Consider the following 27,050-nt stretch of genomic DNA (forward strand, 5'->3'; position numbering starts at 1 on the left):
TTAACATTAAAATCAGACACCATTCTAAACACAACCAAAGATGCACAGTCACCCCTTGTTTGTGGGGCTATTTTTACAATCACAGCTAGTTATTAGCAGTTTCCTAACTGAATACATACCAGCATTTATTTATGGACTGAGTGGATTCCACAGAAAAAGGTTGTTCTTCTCTGTTGGTCTGTATTGTTGATTTGATTTTGTGTATCTGAATATGGGAAACTGAAGGAAACATTGCTGCTACAGTAGATTTATGTTGAAGATAGTTCTTAGATCATTTCATGGTAACTTAGACTTCTGTTAAACGGCACCATGAAAGTGGGCCCTTTGTATTTCACTGTGCTGCACAGCTTTCACTATATTACCTGTTACGTCTTTAAACCTTTAATGTCCTATTTGTTTTTTATACTTTCTTTTCTTTACATTCCAGGAAATAATTTTCAAAAGTAAATGTACTGGTTTGTTTCTGAACCGAAACAGAAGAGACTTTATCAAATCCAGTAATGCAGAATATAGAACATGAAGGTTAACTGACAGGCCTTATCATTTGATTACATTTATACCATCTCATCAAAACTGTATCAACACAATCTCCTTCGTTCTATCATTTGCAATAAAGTTATGACTTATTTTAATAGATATCCAGAGGACTGTTTGCTTTCTCCTATGTTGCCTAAAATACTCTTTGGAACAACACTTGACAATGGGCATATTTCTTAATCTTAGCAGGCTTCCATGTATATTAATATAAAGAAAATCAAGATAAAGCTACAGAACTTTTTGTGTTAAACTACTGGCTGCCTAGTGTATCGAAGCTGCATTTATGAGCTGGGGTATCAGCTAAGTCATCATGTCTTCCTCGCTTTGACAGCTACTTACGTTTAAAGCAAGTTTATTAAAAGAAGACCCAACACTACCGTTTTTATGCCGGAAGGGTTGAAACAGCTTAGTGTTCACCGACACTTGGGCTGGCCAATGAGGAGCTTCAGCGGAGGAAGCCGCTGCGCGCCACTGAATCCGAGAGCAATGAAGGTGTGGCAGGGCAGTACGCCGTAGTGACGTCGGATCGTGCGTGTCCAATGGGAGGGCTCACTTTTTGGACACCGCCAAGCTCAGTTTGAGAGCAGGACAGGAGAGAGCATACAGGGCTGTGAGAAGCAGTAGACCGGCGGCGTAAGAAGGGAAGTAATCTGGCTACAAACACTGACAGATTGCAAGAATACGTTAACGAATTTGGTTGTATTTTGAAGGATTTGTATGCACATTTTAATAGGAAAGAAGAGGATATGCGACGTCTGATCTGAGTAAGGTGCGTTCTTCCCCCAAGGTTTCTCTTTGTGTCGAAAGGGGCGATTTTGAGACGGATGGACGAGGGGCAACATACGTGCATGCTAGTTAGCTGTATGATGAAAAATGCATGCTATAGACTGGCTGGGACGCCTGTGTGTGACGTTTGTTTCTCACGCAATGTCAACGGCCATCGAGTTTGCACATGAATTGCTCGAGGAAATTAGGGAATTTCATTTAGAAGGCTAAACATTTTCCTAAATATAACAAATGAATGTGTTTTTCATCCGGTTAGGGAGACAGATGGATTTAGCTGGCTAGCTATATTTAAATTATGCTTTGCCTTTCAAGGTAAAATGGCTGACCACCAAGTGTACCCGACCATGAGGAGTAGCTATCTACTGTATTTATTCTGCAATTAAATCATCTGCTTAACCATCGGTTAACGCTACAGTTTTCTTGTGCAAGTAGCTAGCTAGCCAGACAACGTTAACCAGCTAGGTAGCAAATGAACTCAATGGCGGCAAGCTGGGATTTTAGCTAACTACCTAGCTAGCTAATGAGTCAAACGACCTACTAGCTAGCTACACCGCTAACGTTAGCTAACAATGCAGAGGAGGGCATACACTGTGTTCATAACAGTCAGCTCTGGTAATGCTCATATGATAGTATTCTAAATTGCACGGTGCACAACGAATTTGTCCTGTCAATACCTCAAAGAAACTTTTTGTGTTGATCAGTTTGGTGTGTATCCAATTGATCCAGCTAGTTGTGTCAGGCTAAATTGCAAAGCATCCATTTTGTCGATATGAGATCGCTAGCTAGCTACAAAAACTGAAGTGATTATTAGCCAGTGCCGGTTAGCTAACATTATCCGTCTGGATACCTGCCTACACGGACTGCCTAACTCCTCGAACGTCCGAATTTGGAGAAAATGTTGCATTTAGAAATATCACGATTGTTTTGTGTTTAGTTTTTGTTTCCTGTTTGGTGCACGGATTTAGACCTCCTCTTCCTCCCCTATCCTCTCTGCCAGCAAAACAGGAGGCGAGGAGACTGAATTCACTGGAGTGTGCATTCGTAAGTGCAGTGCGATCTGACTTTAATTTTCCGCGTTTTTTCGTTGTTGATTCAGTTGCACATTACTAGGGTCCACATCTTGCAAAGATGAGAATAAGTTTGGATGATTTCGCCGACTAGTTAAGTAGCCAGTTAGTTTTTTTGGTAAAATTCCATTCTACGATAGTGCGTTCTTAAAAAATTGTCTGCTTAGCTGCCCAACTCTCTGTGTTAAATACGAACAGTAACCATCGCATTGATTTACCTACAGTATTACGATGGTCATGCACAGCTGTAACTAGCTAGCTAAGTTTGTTGCACTTCAAGTTTCTTTGTGGCTATCAAGTCTCTGGTCTAGCCTGCTAGCTAGGCCCGGTTTTATGTATATTTAAAAGTTATGGCATGCACGTGGGGAAATCTTAAATAATGAAATCTGGAGTGTAGCGTTGACTATTTGTTCAAGTACGCGTACAAACGGTGTGTTTGTGGTGTGTCGGAAAGAAAACCTCATGCTGAGAGCTGTGGTGCTTTGTGCATTAAGTGGAAGGAGATGCTGGCTGCAGTCCCGCAGGCCTAGCTGTGTGAACAAAGTAGCTGGCTACACAGCTAGCTTATGTTGCAACTTGTTTTTATACTTTGCAAGGCGATTCTAACCTAGTTCTCGTTACCGCGGTGGGTATTTTGTAGAAATCGTTAGCTTTTAAACTCCCTGTTGAAAAAATGGGCAAAAGTCAGGAAAACAACCTGAGGCCTACTGTCTGTGGTGCTCCCCAGAGAGCAACTTAAACTGTCACAGTGAACAGCCTGCTGGTCAATGAATGGAGTTATACTGTGCATGCAGACAGAAAATGGTAGCCTACCACTTTGTTTTGTTATCGTGAACGCGCACTGAACTAACTAATATCGTTCAGTGATTTTAAGTCACAATTGTTTTTTCGTGCATTTCCTTACCGAAGTATGGCTTAAGTAGCAAGCAAGAAATGAAGTGTTTTGAGGTATTCACAACGTGTTTACGGCTACAGCCTATCTCGTGGTCTCGTGTAGAGTTGCAGTCGCTGCTGACTCGAGGGAAAGCGTGTAAGAATGGCCTTTGCTCGGACAAATTCAGGGTCTATGGCATTATTTTGAAGTCGTGTTTGATGGATGGTGCGCTCGGTCTTCACCAATAATTGTATATTATGCGGGGGAGTTCAGTTTGCTCTGGTCCAAGAAAAAAAAACGATGCCATGATTTTATTTTCACTTGGTTGATCTTATGCTTGGTGCGCGTACCCGTCCTGTTCTCTGGCCGGTACACCACACTGCTGTTCACGACACTCAGATCCGGAGTCTGGTTCGGTAACCACATGTGCCAGTATGTAGCATCTAGTCAGACTTTTCCATTTTCCATTTTTTTTGTCACAGGGGATCCACTCTAACGTCCTGCAGTTTCTCTTCACTGAGAAGACACCATTGCCTCCCTTCACACAGGATTTGGTATCATGGCAAAAGATGTGAGTACTGTGTCCTGCATTGAGGAGTGACATCTCTGACACTGCACTAGTATCGTGTTGGGTATCACTACATAACCACCCATATTGTTTTTCATAAGGCTTCAAGCAGTTTAGTCGCCTAACCTGCATCTGCACTAAAAGGCAGTTTGGATTGACTGACTCCCAAGCAGGCTTAACTGCTGGCTGTATCTACTGTCTAGTTCACAGGCAGCGCAGATAGTTGGCAGATAAATATAACTCTCTGGATTTACGTATATGGATTAGAACCAGAGTTGTATAAATGTTTCTGTAGCCTTCTGTTGTATTGGTGTGCAGTGTTATACTGGTTATGCTGTGCCTGCTTGTTTACAGTTTGTATTGCAAGTTGTAGTGGATAGGAGCATCTGCCACTTAGTTACTAAAAAGCAGTTTCCTGTAACTGTTAAAATGACAAAAGTGGCTCAGCTGGGACTTAATTTTTTAAATGAATTGTCGCAACTGATGGATGACAGTTGGTGCCACTGACATGAGAGAAGGACTGAGCAGCATTTTTGTTAAAACGGGAGACCCGTTCACCCCTTTGACAGGAAACAGTTGGCACGTTTTGTGATGTAATTACTATATGCCGTAAATACCTGCTTTTCATGGCAGAGAGAGGAAGCAGCCACTGTGTTGCAAATGTAGGGGAATTGTGGAGAAAGTGCTGCCATTTTGGGTAAACTGAATAGGCTTAAGTGTTTGTGACATGCATTCTTTTGAGCAAATGACTGTTGTAAGATTTTAGCAAGTTCATATTTCATCTGGCCAGTGAAGTGATAGATACACAAGGGGGCCCATTACTAAATTATAAGATATTTGACATTGGCCCCTCTGTGTTACCTCTGACTGCTGATGATTCTCCTCTACCCTGGGTGATTGGTTCGTGCTGCCTGTTAGCGCACATTGACTTGCTAGGTAGAGCGAGCTGGCGATGTTGGCACAAGCAGAGAATCCGAGCACTGCTTCGGGATACCCGGCAAACTGATCCACCAAATGCAGATATGGTGTACCTGAAATGTGCATGACCTCAGCACAGTCTGGCCTGTGTTTGAACCTATATTGTCAGTTCGGATTTCTGTCTTTAGAGCCGCTTTTAAATGGAGTGCTTTTTATGTTTTTCCATGCTTGAAAGGATCCTCATCTCCATTGGTATTTTAGTGTGTGTTTTTGTAACGTGTGTACAGTAATGGTGCTTTCAAGCGGTCGGTTTAGTGACACCATCCGCAGCATGCCAAGGTTCCTTGCAGTGTCCAGTTCCAGCCCCATATGTCCCTGCGGTGAAGGTGGGGGACTCGGGGGGGTGAGGGGCAGCCAGAGATCTTCTTTAATGAAGAGGCCAGCAAGTCACATGAAGATGAAATTCAACTTCAGCTTTCTGAGCTGAGAGCGTCCCTTCACCAATTTACAACACCTGTAGGGTGACCTGCATAAGAATACCCCTGGGGACAGTGACCAAGATGAGCAGGAAGAGGTTGAAAAAGGTTACCTGGGTATTGGCTGGTAAAGTTTAGTCAGAATGAAGCATGTTGGCTCTCATGAGGGACGGATTCTCGCCAGTGTGACATTTTTCCACATTTGTCCGGGGCATATAAAGCCTGCTAGTGTCCTTGTGTATGCATTATCTTCTGGTATCTAACATGTGGATGGTCAGTAGGTTGAGAAGCTGACTGGGTTTCTTTTTGGGCTACAGTGGATATCTTGGATTATACCCTTGCTGTCATGTCCGCAGTCACTCCCATCAGCCAGAACTGGTCACATGTAGCCTTAAAGTGGAGGTGTGAAGGGAGAACCCTTGAATATATTGTGTACTGATGTTGCGAGAAACCGAGACAGGCTTACAGTGCTGGGTGGACGTGTCTTCTGGATGGGTGTGGGGTGGTGTCTCCTTCCTCTCCCAGCTGCCCACCCACCCCCCCATCCTGGTGTGTCCTCCTAATCTGCCAGCAAAGCTCAACAACCAGATTACATACTGAACTGACCTACTTTATGGAAATGGTTACTGGGGGGCTGAGGGGGAGGGGAGAACATGGAGTCCACTGGCTGTAGCTCCCCCCAGCCCCATCACTGCTGTTTTGAGCTGGTTGCTTAGTGTTCAGGCTGTAGTCTGTTTTTGTTGATCTGCTGAGTGTTTGTGTTTAGAGTGTAGGCCTTTGCCTCTTGGGGGGGGGGGTTAGGTGACTGCTGGTGTGGTGAGAGTGGTTGATTTGTGAGGCCTTCGCTGGTATGGAGCGGATGATGGGGATATGATATTGACTCTTCTCTGCTCTACAGGCTGGTCTGATTGAAGCCAATGGAGAGCTGAAGGTTTTCATCGACCAGAATCTCAGTCCCACTAAAGGTGAGCAGTATGCAGGGTTCTGAGGGCACTGTCAGTGTTTGGAATTCTACATGGAGTGTAGGAGTAGGCAGTGCCACCCTGTCTCGTTTGTCAGTTGCTTAATGGTGCTGTTTAGTTTTACATTCTGATATGAGGTGCTTCTGACTCAGGTTTGACAGTATGATGGTGCAGAAACTAAAAAAAAGTAGGCTTACACGTTTCCGTATGAAAACTGTTGCAGGTTCAGAAAAGAAAATAAATTGGCTCCTTCTATTTACTGTCTCAGTCTACTCTCAAGGGCAGTGTTTATTGAATGAAGATGAGGGGTGAAGTTAAAAAAAAAAAAAAAAGAGTACAGCCTCCAGGCTGGAGAACCCAGGCATGGTAGAAGTACAGTTGCGGTTAGGCTGACTGCTGTAACTGCAAGACCCCAGTCCAGCAGGAGGTGGCAGAATAGCCCCACACAGGGAGCTCATCCTAGTGATTCTCCTTCCTCTTGTCCATGAAAACTCAATGAAACAGTGGTGACTATGCACATGCACACACGGACACGGACACACACACACACAGACAGGAACCGTGAGCTGGATGTTGGAATGCTGTCCTTGGTCATTTCTCCCTGTAAATCATTCCCGGTTCTTGGCTCACGTTCCCTCTCTGCTGAGCTCATTAGTGACCGACATTTTCTAAATGTAGATTTAAGCTATTGTTCTGTGACATGAAACGCCACATGTTACTAGCTTTTCCCTTGTAGCCAAGCTAGAAATACCAGATGATCAGGGTGACAGTTGACTACTTCCAGCCGTAGTGCTGAACAAATGCAGCTGCAGTAACATGTATTTATAGGGGGGGTGGAGATTTAGCCACTCCCACTCCTTGTACTGTGTGACTGGTTGGCCACTCCCTCTTTCTGTTGATTGACCACTCGGCTCCGCCCCCTCAGGGGTTTTGTCACTGGTGACTGTCCATCCATCGTCCGTCCCACTGGGGAAGCAACTGCTGCCCAAAACACTCGGACCTTCCAACGTCAACATAGCGCCACACATGGTAAGTCACATGGTGAGATGTTCAGCAGTACATCGGACGCCCAGTGCTCGCTGCGTGTTAGCAGGCCGCCACCTGGGTACCACCCATGGTGCATACATGCACACATGGGGTGCGCGTGGGAATGCCGGCTCAGGTGTGAGGCTGAGCTGGAGGAGGTTGCACGTGTTAGGGTCTCCATGGCGATAAAGCCCCCTCCATTAACATTGTGTGAGGTGACCTGGAGAGTAAGCTGATAACAAACCCTACAGTCAGCAGGATTATTCCTGTCATCCTATTAATGAAACAAAGCTTCTGCCAGGACAATCTGCTGTCGCTGTGGTACAGATCGGACCCCCCCCCCCCCCACACCCCCGCCTGTACACCCATTCATCCCAGCAGCCTTCCTCTCAGTTACCTTCACCATTCACTGCAACGCGTCTCACTGTTATGTAATAGCTTCACATTTAATCTCTTGTGTTAAAACTGTGCTGTGTGGGGATAACATTCTGTGATCGTAAATGCAGGTATAATCTGTGAAGGGGCTCTTGACAATGTGCCCGAGCCCCCTCGTTCCCATGTTGTAACTCTTTCTGATGGTGTTATCTTGTGCCGCCCTGCAGGTGATTGGTACTCCACAGAGGCCCAGTGGCTCCAGTGCCATCTTGGTGGGCAGCCCACACACACCCAACACCCAGTTCCTCACCCACAGTCAGCCGCCCGACTCCTCACCCTGGTCCACTGGGTGAGTTACCGATGAGTCTCATAGCTGAGACTTTACTGTGGATCCCCCTCTCTCTGGGGGAAACCAGTGGGGCGCTATGGACACTGACATTTTGTTGAGCTGTGGTTTGAGATTTTGGCTGTTCTCCTCGGGTCAGCAGTCTCATTTTTGTCTGTTATGACTTTCATGTTCTGTGTTCATGGGGGTTTATGAAGTTAGGTGCCTCTCGTGCTGTGGGGAAGCACAGGGATTGGAGTGGAGGTAGAGCTGCAGATGGTCTGTGTGTTTGAACGAGATGATAGACCTGTGTGGGAGACAGAAAAAAATGTTCAGTCTATCAGTCTATGTAGTGGGAAGATTTTGATACTTGATACAAGGAAGCATTGAGCCTTAAATTAACATTGAGCTGACATTTGGAATGAAGAAGATGTCAGTAGTCTGGTAAAGTGGCTACAGCACTAATGTAGAAACCTCCAGTGCTGGGGCACCTATGCCACAGTCCATAATATAAATACAAATTAAAAGCAAAGTATTAAATTGTAAAAAATGTTTGTGTTGGAGTATTGTTAGCAAAGCCCGCTTTAGTGACGCTCCTGTGGTTAGCCTTCCTTTTTTTGCTTTGAAGGATAGGCTTAATATTTGGTTTGCATTTACTGTGGTCAATTTGTATGTTTAATGCTAGTTTATGTCAAAGCAAGTAGCTTTATAACCATGTCAGTGTACATTTCACGCTATGTTGTTGAAGAGTATCATCCATTAGGCCTCTCCTAGATCCACATAACTTTCTCAGCACCGGAAGTGTGATTACTTGTGAATGGGTAAAGCCACGGGATTGTTGTGAAAACTCAAGACACCTGCTTAGAGGAGAGTGAGGTATTTGCAGAGCGGAATGCTTTAGAATTTATGAAGGAAGGAGTTTAAGGAAGTTTTATAATTTATAATCTGACGTTTGAGCATAACTGTGGCAAATTAAAATTGTCAATCCTCCGAGTCCTGACTCTAATTACGCTGACTAATCGGTGTCAGATGCACTAGCAGTACGCTGGCTTGTCATTTTCAGTGCCTGTCTGTGGTCTTGAGGCCTGATGTAAATATTATCCTCCCTGGCATGACTTCCTGTTTCCTGCAGGAAGCGCAGTAAGAAGGGGGAGAAGAATGGGAAGGGCCTCAGACACTTCTCCATGAAGGTGTGTGAGAAGGTGCAGAGGAAGGGCATCACCACCTACAATGAGGTTGCAGACGAGCTGGTGGCCGAGTTCAGCTCCACGGACAACGTTGTGTCACCCAACGACCCGGTGAGCCCGCTCCGGCAGTGATGCCGTTCTCTGAAATGTTAGTGCAAAGGGTTTTTCCAGTCAGGTGCAAAGGGTTTTTCCTCGAAATTTGGAATTGTAGCTGGGGATAGGGGGGTGGAGCAAATGCATTGCGGGGATATTCCATGTCCAAAATATGCTTCTTTGCACTAAATACGAAAGAGTTAACATATTAGGAAGGTAATAGTCGCAATGCTAATAAATCTTTTACTGGGCAACAGTACTGGGGACAGAGCATGGCAGGCTGTTAACCAGTGGACATCTTATTACAACTTGAGTGTCCAATAAATCCCAGTAATGGAAAGGGTGAGTGTAACAATTTTATCAGTTCAGGAAAAGCTTTTGCTGCACTAACGGCCTGCTCTCACCAGTGAGAACAAACAAAGGATTCTCTATAAGCAGCGTGGAGGCGTGCATGCACAAACAAGTATTCATAACAAGGCCCAAGCAGGAAGCACTCCATTTTTCTTTTCCAAAAATAGACATTAAAAAAGCACACCTATTCAGCAAATAAACCTTTGTTTTATCAGTTTTCATTGCTAGATGATTTTGGGTGGCAGACAAGGAATTTCACCTACCAAGGAAAAGGCATAGCTAGGAAAATTTCAAAGTGATATAGATATATACACTGTACACATACACATTTGTTGAATTTCTCTGTAGTTTGTGTGCTCTTAAGTCAACAGCTCTTGAATGCTGATGTTGGATTGAAATGTTATGTTCATGTTTGAGAGGAATCCATCCTGAATATTGTTGGAAAAACACCACAGATTGGCAACAACACAGTGGCCAAAGTTCTGGTGGAATTTGGCCTGCAAGTTTAGAAAAGATCCCTGGCATGTGTGAGCCCCCATAGAGTTCCCATGTGTGTCCTCCTAGTCAGTTTTTCCTCACTGTCCTGACCTGTTCCCGCTAGCATGTGTACGACCAGAAGAACATCCGGCGCCGTGTGTACGATGCACTGAACGTCCTGATGGCCATGAACATCATCTCCAAGGAGAAGAAGGAGATCAAGTGGATCGGACTTCCCACCAACTCCGCCCAGGAGTGTCAGAACCTGGAGGCAAGAGCTCACTGATCCTCGCACAGACACACACATTACGTTACATTTTCATTTAGCAGGTGCTTTTATCCAGAGCGACTTGCAGATTTTACCCTTTTTACATGTTATCCATTTATACAGGTGGATATTTACTGAGGCAATTTTTGGTTAGGTACCTTGCCTAAGGGTACAACAGCATTGCTCCAGCGGGGAATCGAATCAATGACCTTTTGGTTACAAGTCCTGCTCGTTACCACTATGCTATACTGCTGCACCATAAACCTCAATCCACATCCCAGTATGCCTTCACACTCATTCTAGGAGACAACAGTTTAGAGGTGTTTAAATATGTTTTTAAATTGACATGTCATCCATATATCCAATTTTTTTGCTTGGGAGTCAGCGGTAAATAAATAGAACAGATATCCTTGTTGACAAATGAGGATTTTAGTTTTAGTTCATCTGTGGCTTTATCATGACGTTCTCCTCTTAACTGCATTTGATGTAACTCCCTTGTCTGTTCCAGGTGGAAAAACAAAGAAGACTTGAAAGAATCAAGCAGAAACAATCCCAGCTACAAGAACTCATTTTACAGGTAAATTCCCATGCTAAGAGATCACTTTGCTGGTACAGGGAAACTCCTGGTTAAACAGGTTTGAAACCTGGCAACCTGTCCCCTTTGTGTAAAAGGAAAGGGGAAGAATCATTTGCAGGAGTGAATGTTGACTATATGTACTGATGGGAGGCTGTTCAGCACCCATTGAAAAAAAAAATATATTTCTTAAAAATGGAATACCTTTCAGTCTTGCAGTTGTCCATTTCAGTGTATGGCCGCACACACAGTTGCAGTGGGTCTCGTGCCCACCAGATGTGTTCTTGACGGCACTCTTTCTGTGCCTGCAGCAAATTGCCTTTAAGAACCTGGTTCAGCGGAATCGGCAGGCAGAGCAGCAGGCGAACAGGCCTCCCCCTCCTAACTCTGTTATCCATCTGCCCTTCATCATCGTCAACACCAGCAAGAAGACAGTCATCGACTGCAGCATCTCCAATGACAAGTGAGCAGGCGGGGAACAGCTACATGAGAGGATGTAGGGAACCTGGGTCTCCCTGGGTCTCCCTGGGCCTCCTTGGGCCTCCCTGGGCCTTGGGAATGTTCTCACAAGAGTCTATGATGTTACACAGATCTCTGATCTGACTTTCAACCTTTATATTTATGTATAGGGGTGATACAGATAGAGCTATATATTGGAGCAAATTGACAAACTAGTACACTGGTTGATTTGGAGATAATCGACAAAACTAATTTTAGTTGAATATGAGAATGGCTTGTACAGATGTAGCAGTAATAGAAGTATCTAATGGCACTAATTATCATTTTAATAGAAAATGGCACAATTAGCCCTTTGTTGTGATGAAATGGCACATTCCTGGTATGAGAATATAAATGGTAGTTGAGTAGAATAGTTGCAATCACCACATTTAATTAACAAACCACTTCATATTAGAAGTTGTAGAACATCCATCCTGTACAATGGAAAATTTCTTTGAAAAGAATTCCCTGACCGTATAGGCCAGGAAGAATAAGATGCCTCTTAATTTTACAATGAAACGATGGAGCCTTACTACAACTAGTTACACATGAGCCAGTGATGCAGGTAACGGCACAATGACTGGGATGGTTTAACTTTCAACATTTAACAGGTAAAATCGAACAGCTTCATCTGTGTGTTTGGTACCGATAGCAGCAACTTGAGAAAAAATCAGCCAGTGAAATATGCTGACTGTTGTATTGGACAGCCTCTTCTGTAGGGATGCTGCATAGATGGAAGGATAGCTTTGATGTGATGGTGCAGCTGTGATTATAAGTGTAATAGTTGAATCTTGTGATGCTATTACACTGTAGTGTGCTCTTTTCCCAAATAGCCCCTCCATCACCTCCCACTCATGTCAAGTGTTGAATAAAACAAAATTTAAATAATTTGATATTTAAAAATATGTTGATGGATATAAAAACAATTCAGAGTTCTCAGTTAAATAAATTACTTCTAGTTACAGATAATACTTTTTGAAAGCCTGTTTTGCAATGGCCTTTTCCACACAAGTGGGTTCCGGTTCATACACGGTCAGGTTTGCTGCCCCTGTGTTAATCCCCTTACCTAATTTCCTCTTCTCCCCTTCCCCTCATTTCTCTCCTTTCCCTCTAGGTTTGAATACTTGTTTAACTTTGACAACATGTTTGAGATCCATGACGACATTGAGGTCCTGAAGCGGATGGGCATGGCCTGTGGGCTGGAGGCGGGGAAGTGCTCCCCAGAAGACCTGAAGATGGCCCGCAGTCTGGTTCCCAAAGCCCTGGAGCCCTATGTCACAGGTCAGCCCCCATGACCCTAACCCCTCCCTCCATAAAAACACGGCACCCCATGTAGCCCAACTCACAGGTAATCCCCCCCACCCTCATTTGAGTCACTCACAGTGAGAGAATTGTAATGTGGAGTGAGCCTGTTTTGACAGCCATGTCCTGTTTGTATTACCTACAGAAATGGCCCAGGGATCTATAAACAACGTCTACATTACGGGTGGGTCCTCCTCCAATGGGGGGCGCTACCACACTGGCAGGTGAGTGTCCTGTCGTGCTCTCACAGGTGCAAAGTGTCCTTTCTGTGCATGAAGTGGGCAGGCTCTCACCCTGTGTGTGTGTATCTCTGTGCAGTGAGAGTGGTGCCGATGGCACCCTGGCCTCCAGTTCCAGTGGCTCTCACTACAGCGGCTCGCGGGTCCAGACCCCCGTGTCCTACATGGGCGACGAGGACGAAGACGACGACTACGAGGAGAATGACGATGAGGATTAACCCGGCCCCTCCCCGCCCCGCTCCCCCACCATCCTGCCTAGTCCAAGAAGTCATCCTCCTCCTCTCACTCTTTGTTCTCTCCCTCTCTCTTTCTCTCTCGTTCTCCTCCCTCCCTTTATGCTAGGGTCGTAAAAACGCCTTGGCATGCTGGGAAACATTGTCCACAGCTCCCAAAACGTGTGTGTGCTTTGTGGGGTTGTGGGTTGATTTCGGAAACCAGGGCTGATGGGAGTTGAAGTCCTGAACTAGAGGTTGTGGAGTGCACTTAAACTGGCTCAGGTCCTCCCATCGGCACCTGCGAAAAAATGCTGTGCAGTGCCCCCTGGTTTGAGCGCTCGTTGTGAACTTCCTCATCTTTCATTGAACGAAAGACCACAAAAGGATTCCCTCCAAAATCTCTTAACAGCAAGCAGTTGTTGTTTGGAGAAATTTGTAGTGTGATGACATGCGTGTGAAGTAAAGATATCTCCTATTTGTTTGTGGTTTTTTGCGTTTTTGGTTGCGGCATGTAAAGCAGCGCTGCAGACGTGACCGGCCGAGGCTGTTTTTAAGATGGCCGCCTCCCAAAGACTGTTAAAACAGAGACTGTGAATCTGCGAGCTGGCTGAATCGGAGAACCTCTGTGAATCGGCGAGCTGGCTGAATCGGAGAACCTAAACCTTTGCTTGGATGGACATTATTTTTGTATGACGATTGATTGCAGGTTTTTTTAAATCTCATTTGCTCATTTAGGTTGGCTTCCTGATGTTTTGTGGGCAGCTATGTTTTGCGACTCAGTTGAGCATTTGGGACAAGTCTGGGACAAGTAGCTATAGAGGAGATTGTCTGAGCTCTCAGGCTCCCAGCCCCACATGGTTGTGTTTACAGTACATAAACAAATTAGGGACATCTTGAAAAACTTGGTAACTCACACCAAACTCATTTTTGGAAGATGGTTTTGTTTGTGAAAGCCTGTGTCCTATGAAAATTGTTGGGTATTTCAGTGTTTTCTACAGATCGGTAGGGAAATGAGAACAGAATTGAGATGATTGTGTGTCCAAATGGGTACTTAAAAAATGTGGGTTATTAAGTTTTTGTGTGGAATGCCCTTGAATCGCTCCTTTTTAAAAACAAATGTACTGATTCTTCCAAGTACCTTTTCTGTAATCTAATATAAGTTTGAAAAATTAAATATAGGGAATGTTTTAACAAGTTCTTTTTGTAACTCAGATTTGTCCTCTCTGAACTATTGTAAAGAATTTTATAAAGCAGTCGCTGTACAGACAGGTAGTTCCTCCTTTTTTTTTTTTTTTTTTTTTTTGCATGTAGAAATGTAAGCTTAGGCTCATGAAGGCCTGGTCCTCACCAGTCCTGTTGCAGTGAACTGAAAAGGCCTGTGTTCAGTTTGCCTGTTGCCAATTCAGATTGTAGAGAGCAAGGCTGCGCACAGCATTCTTGTCACGCTGTCACGCAGTCTCACCCTTTTAACCGCACGTCCCCAGCCACGCTCATTGTATGTGTCCCAGATTGCTTTCTCGTGCACTCTGGCCCAAACAGGAAGCAAACTGTAGCATACTACGTAGCACACAGGTAGTGAGGAAATGCTTAAATATGCACTTTCAGTACCAACAGTCTGCTACTGGCATTTTTTTGTCACACAGACCAATTTAGAAAAGACTTCCTGTAAGGTTACCATACATTTTAGTGGTCGGACAGTATAAAATCGTGCAAAGCACAAGAGGACGAATGGATTGAACTTCAACTGCCACGATTTTAGTAGCTAATTTAGCTGTTTAAGCATTTAGACTGTCTTGCTTCAATTCATGAAATGAATATTACCTAGCTGATTAGCCTCACTGATGTACGTTGTCCATTGAATGGTAGTGGATATATATACACAGACCGAGAGGTCTCCTAAATTAGTGTAATGTATGTATGAGACATTTTAGTACAGATTTGAATGAACTGCGTAGTCTGCGATTTCCTTCTCAGTACCCGGAGCGCTGTACAAAATGACAGCATATGTAGCGCTCAGCTCTTGGAACAGGAAGTGATTTGGGACTACAGTCACTCACCCTCTCACTCACTGCCACTAACAGTCTGCTCCTGGAGGAGACTGCACTTGCATGCCTGTCTTTCTGCGGTCAGACAGAGATAAATTTGTCTTTAGACAGGTACAAAAACGACTCGTAGCACGCATCAGGAATACAAACGTGAGTTATTTACAGCCGGTTTAATCAAAGCGTATCATATACGAGTGCAATCAAAGATTGCATGCCCTCGTTCCTTCGAAGCCCAACCTGTGGTCATGAAACATTGTTATGGCGCCTTTGTAATTTGGACAGACTGGAATATTAAGCCAAATGCAATATCCCTTGGGCAAGGCTAAAAACCCACAAGGCAGCTGTCCAAACCTGGAAACCTTAACAGCTTGTTATCCATTGTTCCATCTAATATTTAGTGTCTGCATATCAAGAGATTTTTAGCTTGTCTGTTTCTAGTTATCTGTAGGATATCTGTCATGGGACAGTCCTGATCATTTTGCTTACCTCGAATAAAATTTACATACAGATAATAAATTTATTTAGTCTTAAAGGTCATCTTGTATAGGAATTCTTTGTTTAATCCATGTTAATAAAACTGATGGTTATTTTTAAAAGAAAAAAAAACTGCATACAAAGTTAAATCTGGCACCTTACTGGCAACCTCCTTTCTTCAGTCTGAACACAAACCAAATATCGCACCCGTTTTGGTTCTTTACATAACCGACCTACCAACCTCATTGGCACTTCTTTCACCTGCATTTTGAATCAGTTTAAATTTAGAGATAATCTCACTTCACTGTTGAACTGTTGACTACCCATAATCCCACTGCTCTGTTTTCTTAAGTTCGCTGCAATGGGGCCAGTGTGGTCTGCCTATTCAACCTGCCACTATAAGTTTTATCAAAGAGCACGGGCATTTTTATTAATAAAAATCACAGACATTTTTATTAATGAGTATCACAGCAGTTTTTATTAATAAAGAGCATGGGTGTTTTTACAAACCGCTCAGAGCTGTCTTTGTTTCTATGTCACATGACCACTGAGGAGCGATTGGGTGTGAAATCTCTCAGTGTGAAGCGTGTCAGTACAGCATCCGTTTTGTTTATGCGTGTCAGGCTTTTGCTTGGTTGAATCAGTTGAGCATGCATAGATATGGAGGGTGCTGTATATCTTGTCTCCTTGACATAGGCGGCTGCTGTGTCCTCATGAGGGCCATGGAAGCTGTGAATTGCTGCCACCCTGCACTGGCCTTTCAGGAAGTCAGATAATCCACCACAAAGGGGCATTGGGATGCAAATATGTTTACCATACCGATGGAGTGGGGTCTGAAGTGAGTGATCAGTGATGAAATGAAAAACCCCATGAATGGGTATAGCTTACCTATGCTTCCCTGCCATATTAAAGAGATTTGGGGGTTTATGGTGCACTGGTTTTTAGGAAGTCATTTACCACCCTGTTCAGTCCCACATGCAAGCAGATTCTGGGTTTTGTGTTAGCTCGCCGATTCTCAATCCTGGTCCTGGGTCCCCCCTGCTCTGCACGTTTTCCATCTTTCCCTGCTCCACCTACCTGACTGAACTCATCAGTGGCACTTTTGTCTAGCTGAGCACACCTAATTTAATCAAGAACATGTTAGTCATTTCAATCTGGTGTGTTTGGAGCAAAGATAGATAGAAGATATGCAGGACAGGGGAGCTCCAGGAGTAGGATTGAGAAACACTGTGTTAGATCATATACCCATATGTCCAACATTCAATCAGAAAAAAGTCTTTGGTTCAACCATATTACACTTTTTTGTGTGCAGTGTTTTTATGCATTTAATACTTTGACTATAGTCATCAGTGAGCAGCAGGAAATTGCACAAGCCTGTCCACAGTGAAAACATTGATTTTTTTTTCCAGAAAAAGTAGCAGGTAATCAACATGCAATATCTATTTACCATATTTGCAGAAGAAGCAAAACTTAATGGGGTCCAGATACAGTAGGGTAAAGCATTTAATTTTATAAAACATCTATCAGGCAACATACAGCATTTGAGTCATGGATGCTTTCCATGTGAAGCCCATGAAAATTACAGAGCATATGTATGTCCAAAAAGCATGCAAAGAATGTAGTGGACATCAATGTTTTTTATGGCCACTTGGGTCTTTTTTAACTTGTGACTAAGTTGTGATGGTGACACATTTGATTGTGAAGACCTTTTTTTTCAGTCCAGTACCAAAAAAGCACAGACCAGACATTAAACCACCTAATACAATAATGTCTCATATTGATCAAACCAGTTGACACTAACTCATATATTCCTGGGTAGAAATAGAATTGTGTACTGGATTTCAACTGGATTTTTGAAGCCCTTCTATATAAGAGCTAGGCTTTTCTGATGTTTTTGTCTCCCTATCTTTCATTCTATCTTATCTGTTTATTTTATATTCATTATCTTTATTTTACCTTTTTTTCTGGGGGTTGGGGGAGGTGCCTGGTGGTCCTATTCTTCAGCATAGTTACGTTCGCTCATGGAGCCATCCTGTCTAAGCTTTACTCACTTACCAGCACATTGCTGTTAATACAGAGAGACTGTATAGAGAGGCATTCACTATTGTTCAACAAAAAGTAAATGGTCTTGAGAAAATTACAATGCATGTCAAATTACAATGAAGATCAGAGCTGTGGGATTGTCCTTACCTGACCAGGAAGAAGATATCAGAGCGTTTTTCATCACTGTCTATGAAGTGGAGTTTGACATTAACCTAAATAAACCTGGAAAAACTTTTACAACCTTTTATAACCTTAATTAGTTTTAGAATGAAACTAAATGTGCAGTTGTATTTTTTTAGAGCCACTTCATAACAGTTTAAAAAGGGTAGGAATTCATTTGGAGGACATTGCAAATATGTGCATGCTTCAAATTGTAAGATCCAAAGTATAAAGAATATATTTTAAAATATGCCCTAATATATCAATTACTGTTGGGTTTCCAAATGCAATTGTAAGCATATATTGTAGAATATATGTGTATGATGGAAATGTTTTCTAACTGGGTTCTTACATTTTGACATATATTTAAAAAGTAACCTTTGTATTTCTATTTCAATTTATATACATGTACACTTTATGGTTTTGTAAGGGAAAATTTTCCTTCGACAGAGCTCAATGTTTTAGTTCTGAAAACAAACAAAAGCATACCCACGCCATGATCAAACCTTATATCTTATCCACTTACAAAGTCAATGTGTGTTTCCAGATAAAGGAGGCAGTCCTTGGTTGGCCAATAGCCTATTTGGTGTGTCCCTTCCATACCGAAAACAATGATTGACCTAGTTATTCCAGGTTGTTTATGAGGAATGGTTTTCCTCAGGTGGCTGGATGGTTTGAAAGGTCAGGTGAGTGTTCTGCAAGCATTTTGAGGATCCAGGGGTAGTTGGGAAAGTGGGTGTGGCATAGCCAGAACCCTTCATCACACTTGGGCGTCCTCTTCTAACAGAGAATTGGTAGATTCTGTTCACACACTGAGCACACTGATCTACAGCAAAGACACTGTCTTGCCCTCCATATCACAAGGGCACAGCCAGGTCTGGAGTGGGAGTATGACTTGTTCAGAAATGAATATAATCTGCTCTTACAGGTGTTTGAAAGTGTTATCAGTATGTTCAGCTTGGTGTGCCTTTACTTTTGCCAACTATACCTTTCAAATTCTATAACCCCGCCACACCAGTGGAGTTTGAATGGAGCAATGGATGCTTATGATTTACACTTGCTGCCCTCCCATCCAATGTCCAGTGTACCAAACACTAAACCTTATGCTACCCTTAGCTTGGTTTTATCAGAGATGCAGAGAGAGATGTGTCCTGACAACTAAACCCCATGCTGCCCTCACTTTTCTAAAAGTGGCATCTCAGTCCTTTTGCACATTAAAATGGAAAATTTTACAGGGATGTATATGGAAATTGCATGGAAATGTAGATGGCTCTGATCTCTGCAGCTGACCATGTTCTTGCTGTGTGTGTTTCTGTACAGTTCCTAGGTATATCTCCCTCTATCTGTATTAGCAATGCATTTTCACCATGTGTCCCAGACACACCACTCTTTCCCCCTCTACACTCTCATAAACACCCCACCCGTTCCCCCGACACCCCCACCCCACTCTCTCCTCAGGCACAGCCTTGCACAGAACTCACTCCCTCCCCTTGCTTACCCTCACACACGCTCCCACCACCCACACCATCACACATCCCACCCGTCACACGTCCCCACACACCCTCCCTCCCAGCCTGCTTCTTTGGTGTTACCCCCACATTGACAGAGCTTGGCTCAAAATTCCCCAAACCCTGGCATCCCTGACCACAGGTCTTCACCTTCTCCTTCAGGGCCTCCTTCATATTATTAATCTGAAAGCAGAGGGAGGATAGGATACCCAGCAATAACAATACAAAACTCTGCTACTCGGGACCAGAGTAGCTCTCTGCACAGATCCACTTCTACTTCTTTGGTAGACTTGTAATCTGCACTTTCACTCCTTTAAAAGTTCTGCGAAGGACATGTTCCAGATAGATAAACAAGCAGGGAAACCATCAGGGCCTCGTGTTTAAATTCCACACTGTGTATGCCAAGACTGCCAGGGAAGCTCACTTGAGCTGCAGTTTTTAGGATAGGAATGGGGTGGTGGTAAACAGTTGGTCTGGCCTGGGGAAGGTGGTAAATGTCCACAGCTGTATCTGGTGAATGGGACTGAAACAACCATGTTCCATATTCCAGAGCTGGAGCTGCCCACATCAGCACCAAATAGCGGCGGACAGAATTCCATGAAATGAATGAAAACTGCACAACGTTATCAGTTCATGCTGCTTGACAAGCTGTGGCAAACTGACACTTTTATCTTTGAGGCGGAGGAAGGTGTGGCTAAGGCTCTGCTGGGGTTATTCAGGAGAAAGCCTCTGGTTGTCTGGGGAAGCACTTTGTGACTGCATGGCCACAGTGGCCAAAAATTATGTCATTATTTATCATTACTAATATCCTTGAACTTGAACTTAAACCTTTTTTTTGTTCCTTGGAAAAATCACAAGATAATATTTGTAATTCTGACTCTTTGACCTTTAGATGTTGAAGCATGTGGATAAAGTGAGTCCTTGTGATATTTCATTCAGAAGAGAGGATTTTAAAAAAAATGGCTAATTGCCATTGCATGGATTTGGCCTTGGTTCAGCATTGGGACTAACCAGGTCTATGAACACTGAGTTCAGGATTATGGATGAGGATGTGGTGTCAGGAATGGCATTGCTCTTGCTGAAATAAAATGCAGTGGCTGAGGCCCACGCCCCAGCTTCCAGTCATTATCTGTTAATATGGGGGGGTATTATAGAGTTAGGGGATTAAGATTTCTGTAAAGGTGTTGAGTCAGGCAGATCCGTGTGTGTCACAGTGGTAAACCTCTATCAGAGGTCTGAGCTTGGGTCTACAGGTCGCGGTGGAGGCAGTGGACACTCTCTCATTCATCCGATTGCCCTGCCTCCCACTGCAGAAGATGTCTTAGCCCACAGCACTTCACGTGGACAATAATCTGTTTTATTCTTGGGGGCGCAGTTCTGCTTGCCTGTCGCCAGCTCCACTCTTTGTGGAGGTCGTGTGAGTGGAGCCTCCCTTGTCTCTCTCTCCTCGCTCTGCGATCTGATGCTCACTCCCTGAACTGGCCCCCCCGTCCTGCCGCTGTACGCCTCTCCTCCCTCCCGTCGCCATGGATATCGGTGGACTGGAAACCGTGGTGTCCAACTCGGCCTACATCTCAGCCCGGGGCAGCTTCGACGGCACGGCCAACCCGGCCGTCAACAGGGACAAGAAGTACTTTGCCAGGCTGAAGCTCCCACACATCACGGTGTGTGAGGGCCTGCAGGAGACGCTGGAGCTGCAGTTTCACAGCGTCTGTGTGGAGCAGCCCATCGGCAAGCGCCTCTTCCAGGAGTTCCTGGAGAAGGCCAACGAATACAGGGGCCCCTGCCGGCTGTGGAAGGACATTGAAGAGTACAACACCGCCGAGGACAAGGACCGCACGCAGAAGGCCTCCCGAATTATCCAGCGTTACATGGAGCCCTCTGCCAAGCACTTCTGCCCCTTCTTGGCCGAGAATAGCATCACCAAGGTGAAGGAGCGGTACCAGGAATCCGGAGATGACCTCTTCGTTGAGACGCTGGAGAGTGTGATGGACTTCCTGAAAGAGGTCCCTTTCACTTTCTTCCTGGAAACCATGTACTTCAAGCGCTTCCTGCAGTGGAAGTGGCTGGAGATGCAGCCCATTGGAGAGGACTGGTTCGTGGAATTCCGGGTCCTGGGGAAAGGGGGCTTCGGAGAGGTGTCAGCCTGCCAGATGAAGGCTACAGGGAAGCTTTATGCCTGTAAGAAGCTCAACAAGAAGAGGCTAAAGAAGAGGAAAGGCTATGAGGTGAGAAAGACTGTACATGTTTGGAGCAGTGGTCAGTGGTCAGGGTTACAATTTTTTTGGTAAGGTTTGTTGGGTTGGTGTTGAGTCTGTCAGGGCTGACATGGTCTGTCAGTGATATTCAGTATTTCCCATACAGCTCACAAGCCATGACTCACCAAGGAGGAAGCACACAGTGCAAAACACTGGCACGCATTACACTGCTTATCAACGTTTTGTGAAATACCAAGTCCAAGATATTTAAACACAGAGCAGATCTCTGATGGATTGTGATGACAAGAGTGTGTCGCTGTGTTTTCACACGTTAAACGGAACAGAGGTACACTGCCACCCAGCACTGACTCACATAGTGAAACGTGTGTCATTAAATATGACACATTCATTCATTTTTCAACACCCTCCAACTCAGTCAGTCGAGTGGACATATTTAAAACATATGTCTGTGTGTGTGTGTGTGTGTGTGTGTGTGTGTGCGTGCGTGCGTGCATGAGTAACATACTCCTGAGCTTGCTTGTGTCCTTCTCGTAGGGGGCAATGGTAGAGAAGAGAATTCTGGCTCGAGTTCACAGTCGCTTTATCGTGTCACTGGCCTATGCCTTCCAGACCAAGGCTGATCTCTGCCTGGTTATGACTATTATGAATGGAGGAGACCTCAGGTGAGATGCCTCCTGTGCATGCACACTCATGCAGATGCTGACACACACATGCATGCGCTTATGCATGCAGATGCAGAAAAAGAAAGTTCAATTAGAGCAGGTTCAAATAAGATCAGGTGTCACATGATAATATTTGATTGCAGTAGTAGGAGTTGCAGACGGCCCAGCAATATTTTTTTTTAATTCAGATATTATGTTGGGCACATGTTCTGGACCTGACATTGTGTATTATCACAAATATAGTTAAAGCAGCAGCATGTTCTTTCCAGTTCTTCTTTTCTTTAGAATGTTTTAGCTATCAACCAGTAGCATCTCATCTGATTTCACTGATCCATTCACCTGCATTTATCCAGAATCTGCAAATGATCTCTCATAGCTCTAGTTTCTATAATGAGAAGAACATGGAATTGATCCTTTGTGAAAAATAACATTTTTGTCTGTGTAGTTTAGACCTGACATCAGTATTATGTTATCAGTGTTGTTTCTGTGTGGGGTAAGAAGAGTATTGATGTATTGAGTAACTTATGTGTGGTGAGTTGTGTGTTTATGATCAGATATAGATATGTGTGATTATTTGTGTACTTATGATCACATGGGCATGGTAAGTTATGTGGCTATTATCAGATGTGTGTGGTAAGTTGCAAACTCCTGATAGGTATCACATTTATAATGTGGATGAGAACAACCCTGGATTTGAGGAACCCCGAGCCTGCTACTACACTGCCCAGATCATCAATGGCCTGGAGCACCTTCACCAAAAGAGAATTATCTACAGAGACCTGAAACCAGAGAATGTCCTGCTAGATAATGAAGGTAGGCGTGCGCACACACACACACACACACACACACACAGACTGGATTATGGGCTAGCAGGAGTGTGGAGATGATTATAGCATCAGACTCAGTACTGCTTCCACACAGCTTCACTCCTTAACGTGTTTTCAAATGACACGTTTACCTTCAAAATTTTCTTGTTTCATGACATTTGTTTGATGCTTGTTCTCAGGTAATGTGCGTATATCTGACCTGGGACTGGCAGTGGAGCTGAATGATAACCAGTTCAAGACCAAAGGCTATGCTGGAACCCCAGGTGTGTCTCACCTGATAGACGAATTCATTGGGTGACAAATTTCCTGCCTGGCAAACAACTGTGTTAGAGTTAGATAAAAATTAACTGGATTAAAAAAATTAGACAGGATGATGTAAGGTAACAGTTAAGTCATGTGTGATGATGTAAGGTAACTATTTCTGGCAGAGACTGACTCTGAATTGTGCTGACAGAGGCTGGCTTGACAATAATTTTGACTGATAGAGAAAAACTCTAAACCCCTGTCACCCCCAGGTTTCATGGCCCCGGAGCTGCTGAAAGGCGAGGAGTATGATTATTCTGTGGATTACTTCACGCTGGGAGTCACGCTGTACGAGATGGTCGCAGCCAAAGGCCCCTTCAGGACACGGGGGGAGAAGGTGACCCGTTCCCTCTCGCCATGTCCCCGTCCCTCAATGTTCATCTGTTCACGTGTCAGTGGCCCACAGCGGGCGACCTGTAGAGGCGCTGATCAGACAGAGGAATCCCAAAATGTGTTTACATTTTTATCCGCACCCCCTGCGGTATCACAGGCCCGACTCGGAACAGCCTCAGCAGTCAGTCCCTGACAGAAAGAGGAGATGTCATACAAGTTCAGCGAAGTGCAGACAGACAGCACCAGTTTCTTACTTTTCACAAGTTTATTATATGTAATTGATCAAAGGACTGCTCATGCATATTAGGCAGTTTGACTCTTATTTGTGCTGAACATATTAAGTTAACATAATAAATGTTACATTGGATTAAACATATAATAATAAACTCATATCATGAATATGAGTGGCCAAGTACTCGTCACACGGCCTGGATGCTGGTCTACCCCCAGAAATCCCTCTGAGCAGCTGTGTGCTGCTTGTGCACGTAGTGACCAGCCTATCACCTCCTCATTCTCATTCCTCCACTTTGCTTAAAACCCTCAATTGACTTTTTTACAGTCTAACTGAAACAGAATGAAAGGTGCTTTACTTTTTTTGGGCTCCTTGTCTCTTGAAGCCTTCCTGCTTAGTGTCATCAATCTAAGTTTTGCTTGGTGCAGGTAAAATGCCTATCCTTCTGTCTGTAAATTCATGATGAGAAATGGCCCTGTGGTTGTGAAACAGGTTCACCACTTATCCCCATCTGAAGCATGCCAAGGCCTCTCTGCCCCCTTGTGGACAGAGAAAAATACTGCAGTACATCAGAGAATATTCACCCTGTATGGATACATTACATTGTTCTGATTTATCCAGAGCGACTTCCACATTTTACAATTTTTACATGTTATCCAGTTATACAGCTATTTATACAGATATTTTCTGAGGTTACTGTGGGTTCAGTACCTTGCCCATGGGTACAGCAGTAGTATCCTAGCAGGGAATCAAACCAGCAACCTTTTAGCTACAAGCCCTGCTCCTTACCACTATGCTACACTGTTTCCCATGAAGGCATGAATCGTGACCGCTATATTTGAAAACAGAACAAATGGAATATGTTTGAGGGGTGTGATGATTTCTCAGGCTGAAGTAGCTGTGAGCTGAGAAGTCAGAATCGCAAAGGCTGACGTGGCTGTGAACTTTGCAGGTGGAGCCCAAGGAACTGAAGATGCGCATAATAAATGACCCTGTGACCTACACGGAGAAGTTTAGCGACGTCACCAAGTCCTTCTGTGAGGGGCTGCTGGAAAAGCAGGTGGACAAGAGGCTAGGCTTTAAGAATGGGAACTGCGATGAGCTGCGAGCACACCCCTTCTTCAGCAGCGTCAACTGGAGGAAGCTGGAAGCAGGTACCAGCGCAGCCTTGCTGTAACACCTGTCTTCCTACACTGCTGCACCACCTGTCCTCACGCTTACCTTTCCTAACGCACATCTGTGTTTACACATCCATGCTCTTACACACTGGTACAGTGTACAGTAGGGGTCACTAATCGTAGGGTGCTGTCTTTGACAGTGGAACCACGGGCCACTTCATGGCAGTGTCTCTCTGTTGTCACTGTTTTAGCTCTTTGTGTTTCAGGAGGCTGAACCCCACCCTTGTTTTGTAGGGATCTTGCCACCCCCATTTGTGCCCGACTCAAGGACAGTCTACGCGAAGGACCTGGACGATGTGGGCGCCTTCTCCACAGTGAAGGGGGTGACGCTGGAGGAGCCGGACAAGCAGTTCTTCGACGAGTTCGCCTCGGGGAACATAGCCATCCCCTGGCAGGAGGAAATGATTGAGACGGGCGTGTTCGGGGAGCTCAATGTCTGGGGTCCTGACGGGGGTGTCCCTGATGACCTCCGACGAGAGTCCATCCTTGAACAGCCTCCCAAATCCTCCACCTGCTGTGTATCATAAGCCTCAGAATACTGTCACCATAGAAACCTAACTCTTACTTGACTGCTCATTTACTAGGGGAACTGGGTCATCAGCCATTCAGAGGGGTGCAGGGACAGGCACAAAAAAACATACCTTCATAACTGTAACTTTAATTTTGAATTTAATCTGTAGCTTTTACTTTATTAAATGCTGAAGATTTATTTTCTACTCGAGCCAGTGTGTTGGGGATGTTGAAAGGTTTCTGCCTGTTTGGACACAGTAAAGTATATCCTTACTGTTTAGTACACAGTGGAGCTTTTCCTACCCTTTGCTTTCTAACAAATGAAATGATTCTTTTAAAATGTTTATATTTAGTCATAATTAATGGCCTTTACTATAATAGGAATGTTAGGGTCAGTGAATAGCATAAGTGCTCTGAGGTGCTACTATTGTTCAGGGCACTATGCTGAATAAAATTAGATTGTTTGATGAGTCTGATGTAAGCGTTTCAGAATAAATTAGTTTGAAACCCGAAACAAAAACACATTATTGCAGAAGTTGGAGTCAGACAAATTTAATACTTTTGGATTTTTAATGTCAGTTCTGAAAGGGGAATTATATTCATTTAAGCACTTAATTTTCCACTGTGTCCAAATCATTTTTGTAGAAGGTGTCAGACAGTACTAGTTCCTTGGTAAGTGGTCATGATGCTTAGTGATGTGGCATTTTTTATGTTCAGTATGGTGATGTGCGCCACACACCCCATTCTCCTTCACTCTGAAATGGAGCTATACATTGCAACATATTAAGATAACTAATGTGTCAGGTTGTGAGTTCATGTGTGTGTATGCTTTAACTCTGTTCTCCTATTAAATAGTCTGAGGAGGCAAGAGGAACTACAAAATCAGTTTTATTGGTCATTTCATAGAGTCACAATGGATCTTGCTGCTATGCAACAACTCTGTTTACTCTCTGTTATAATTCTATCCAAAGCAGTTTTTTTATTTTATTTTTGCAAGTGATAAAATATTAATAACCTTCTCTGAATACTGTTGTACACCAAATGAGTAGACGTGAGTACTTGAAATACTCTCTTTGTCTCTGGAAATCATCTGTACTGAATCTCCATGTTCTGATTCCTTAGTTGCCATACTGAGATACAGTATGTGGGAACCAAATGGAATGGGAGCGGGGAGGCTGCTGAATAGCAACATTATAGATCTATGAGGATACTACAAATGTATTATGTTTAAGTCAGCTCTGTGGGCTACTGTTATGCTTAAGCTATTTAGTCTGTTGTGTCTAAGTTTTCCAGATACTTCTGCTCAAAATGGCATGTTTTTGTCAGTATTCCCTATGCTGTATATAACAAATGTTATACATGTTCATAGACTGCTAAAAGGAGTAAAATACATTTACAAATAAAAACGAATGTTTTACCTCAAAAGCACCTGAAAGGTA

At 44.0% G+C, this 27,050-nt stretch overlaps 2 protein-coding genes across 3 annotated transcripts; both read left to right on the forward strand.

Annotated features, from left to right (window-relative positions):
- Positions 1-1,137: 1,137 nt before the first annotated feature.
- On the forward strand, positions 1,138-13,226 carry tfdp1b (transcription factor Dp-1, b). 2 transcript variants are annotated; one of them, XM_036540517.1, is made up of 12 exons: positions 1,138-1,306; positions 3,747-3,835; positions 6,125-6,191; positions 7,114-7,217; positions 7,817-7,938; positions 9,047-9,212; positions 10,147-10,293; positions 10,799-10,867; positions 11,176-11,327; positions 12,477-12,643; positions 12,810-12,888; positions 12,983-13,226. In XM_036540517.1, exons 2-12 carry the CDS (start codon positions 3,824-3,826, stop codon positions 13,119-13,121), a joined length of 1,224 nt encoding a protein of 407 aa, XP_036396410.1. In that variant the 5' UTR covers positions 1,138-1,306; positions 3,747-3,823; the 3' UTR covers positions 13,122-13,226. The 2 variants fall into 2 exon arrangements, with proteins under 2 accessions (XP_036396410.1, XP_036396411.1); XM_036540518.1 differs by lacking the exon at positions 1,138-1,306 and adding an exon at positions 2,104-2,364.
- A 7,647-nt stretch (positions 13,227-20,873) lies between these two features.
- grk1a (G protein-coupled receptor kinase 1 a) lies at positions 20,874-25,628 on the forward strand. The gene is made up of 7 exons (XM_036540674.1): positions 20,874-21,575; positions 22,101-22,228; positions 22,884-23,041; positions 23,235-23,318; positions 23,571-23,695; positions 24,876-25,077; positions 25,336-25,628. Exons 1-7 carry the CDS (start codon positions 20,874-20,876, stop codon positions 25,626-25,628), a joined length of 1,692 nt encoding a protein of 563 aa, XP_036396567.1.
- Positions 25,629-27,050: the final 1,422 nt, after the last annotated feature.

Source organism: Megalops cyprinoides, chromosome 11 (assembly GCF_013368585.1).
Source record: "Megalops cyprinoides isolate fMegCyp1 chromosome 11, fMegCyp1.pri, whole genome shotgun sequence".
Taxonomy (NCBI): domain Eukaryota; kingdom Metazoa; phylum Chordata; class Actinopteri; order Elopiformes; family Megalopidae; genus Megalops; species Megalops cyprinoides.

What these genes read in the sequence shown, in the direction of transcription:
- tfdp1b (XM_036540517.1), top strand. An exon ending in TCAACATAGCGCCACACATG is followed by an intron (nt 7,218 to 7,816) that starts GTAAGTCACATG and finishes GCCGCCCTGCAG; the next exon opens with GTGATTGGTACTCCACAGAG. An exon ending in TGCAGCATCTCCAATGACAA is followed by an intron (nt 11,328 to 12,476) that starts GTGAGCAGGCGG and finishes CTTTCCCTCTAG; the next exon opens with GTTTGAATACTTGTTTAACT.
- grk1a (XM_036540674.1), top strand. Translation starts at nt 20,874, where the DNA reads ATGGATATCGGTGGACTGGAAACCGTGGTGTCCAACTCGGCCTACATC. An exon ending in AGAAGAGGAAAGGCTATGAG is followed by an intron (nt 21,576 to 22,100) that starts GTGAGAAAGACT and finishes TCCTTCTCGTAG; the next exon opens with GGGGCAATGGTAGAGAAGAG. An exon ending in TGTCCTGCTAGATAATGAAG is followed by an intron (nt 23,042 to 23,234) that starts GTAGGCGTGCGC and finishes GCTTGTTCTCAG; the next exon opens with GTAATGTGCGTATATCTGAC.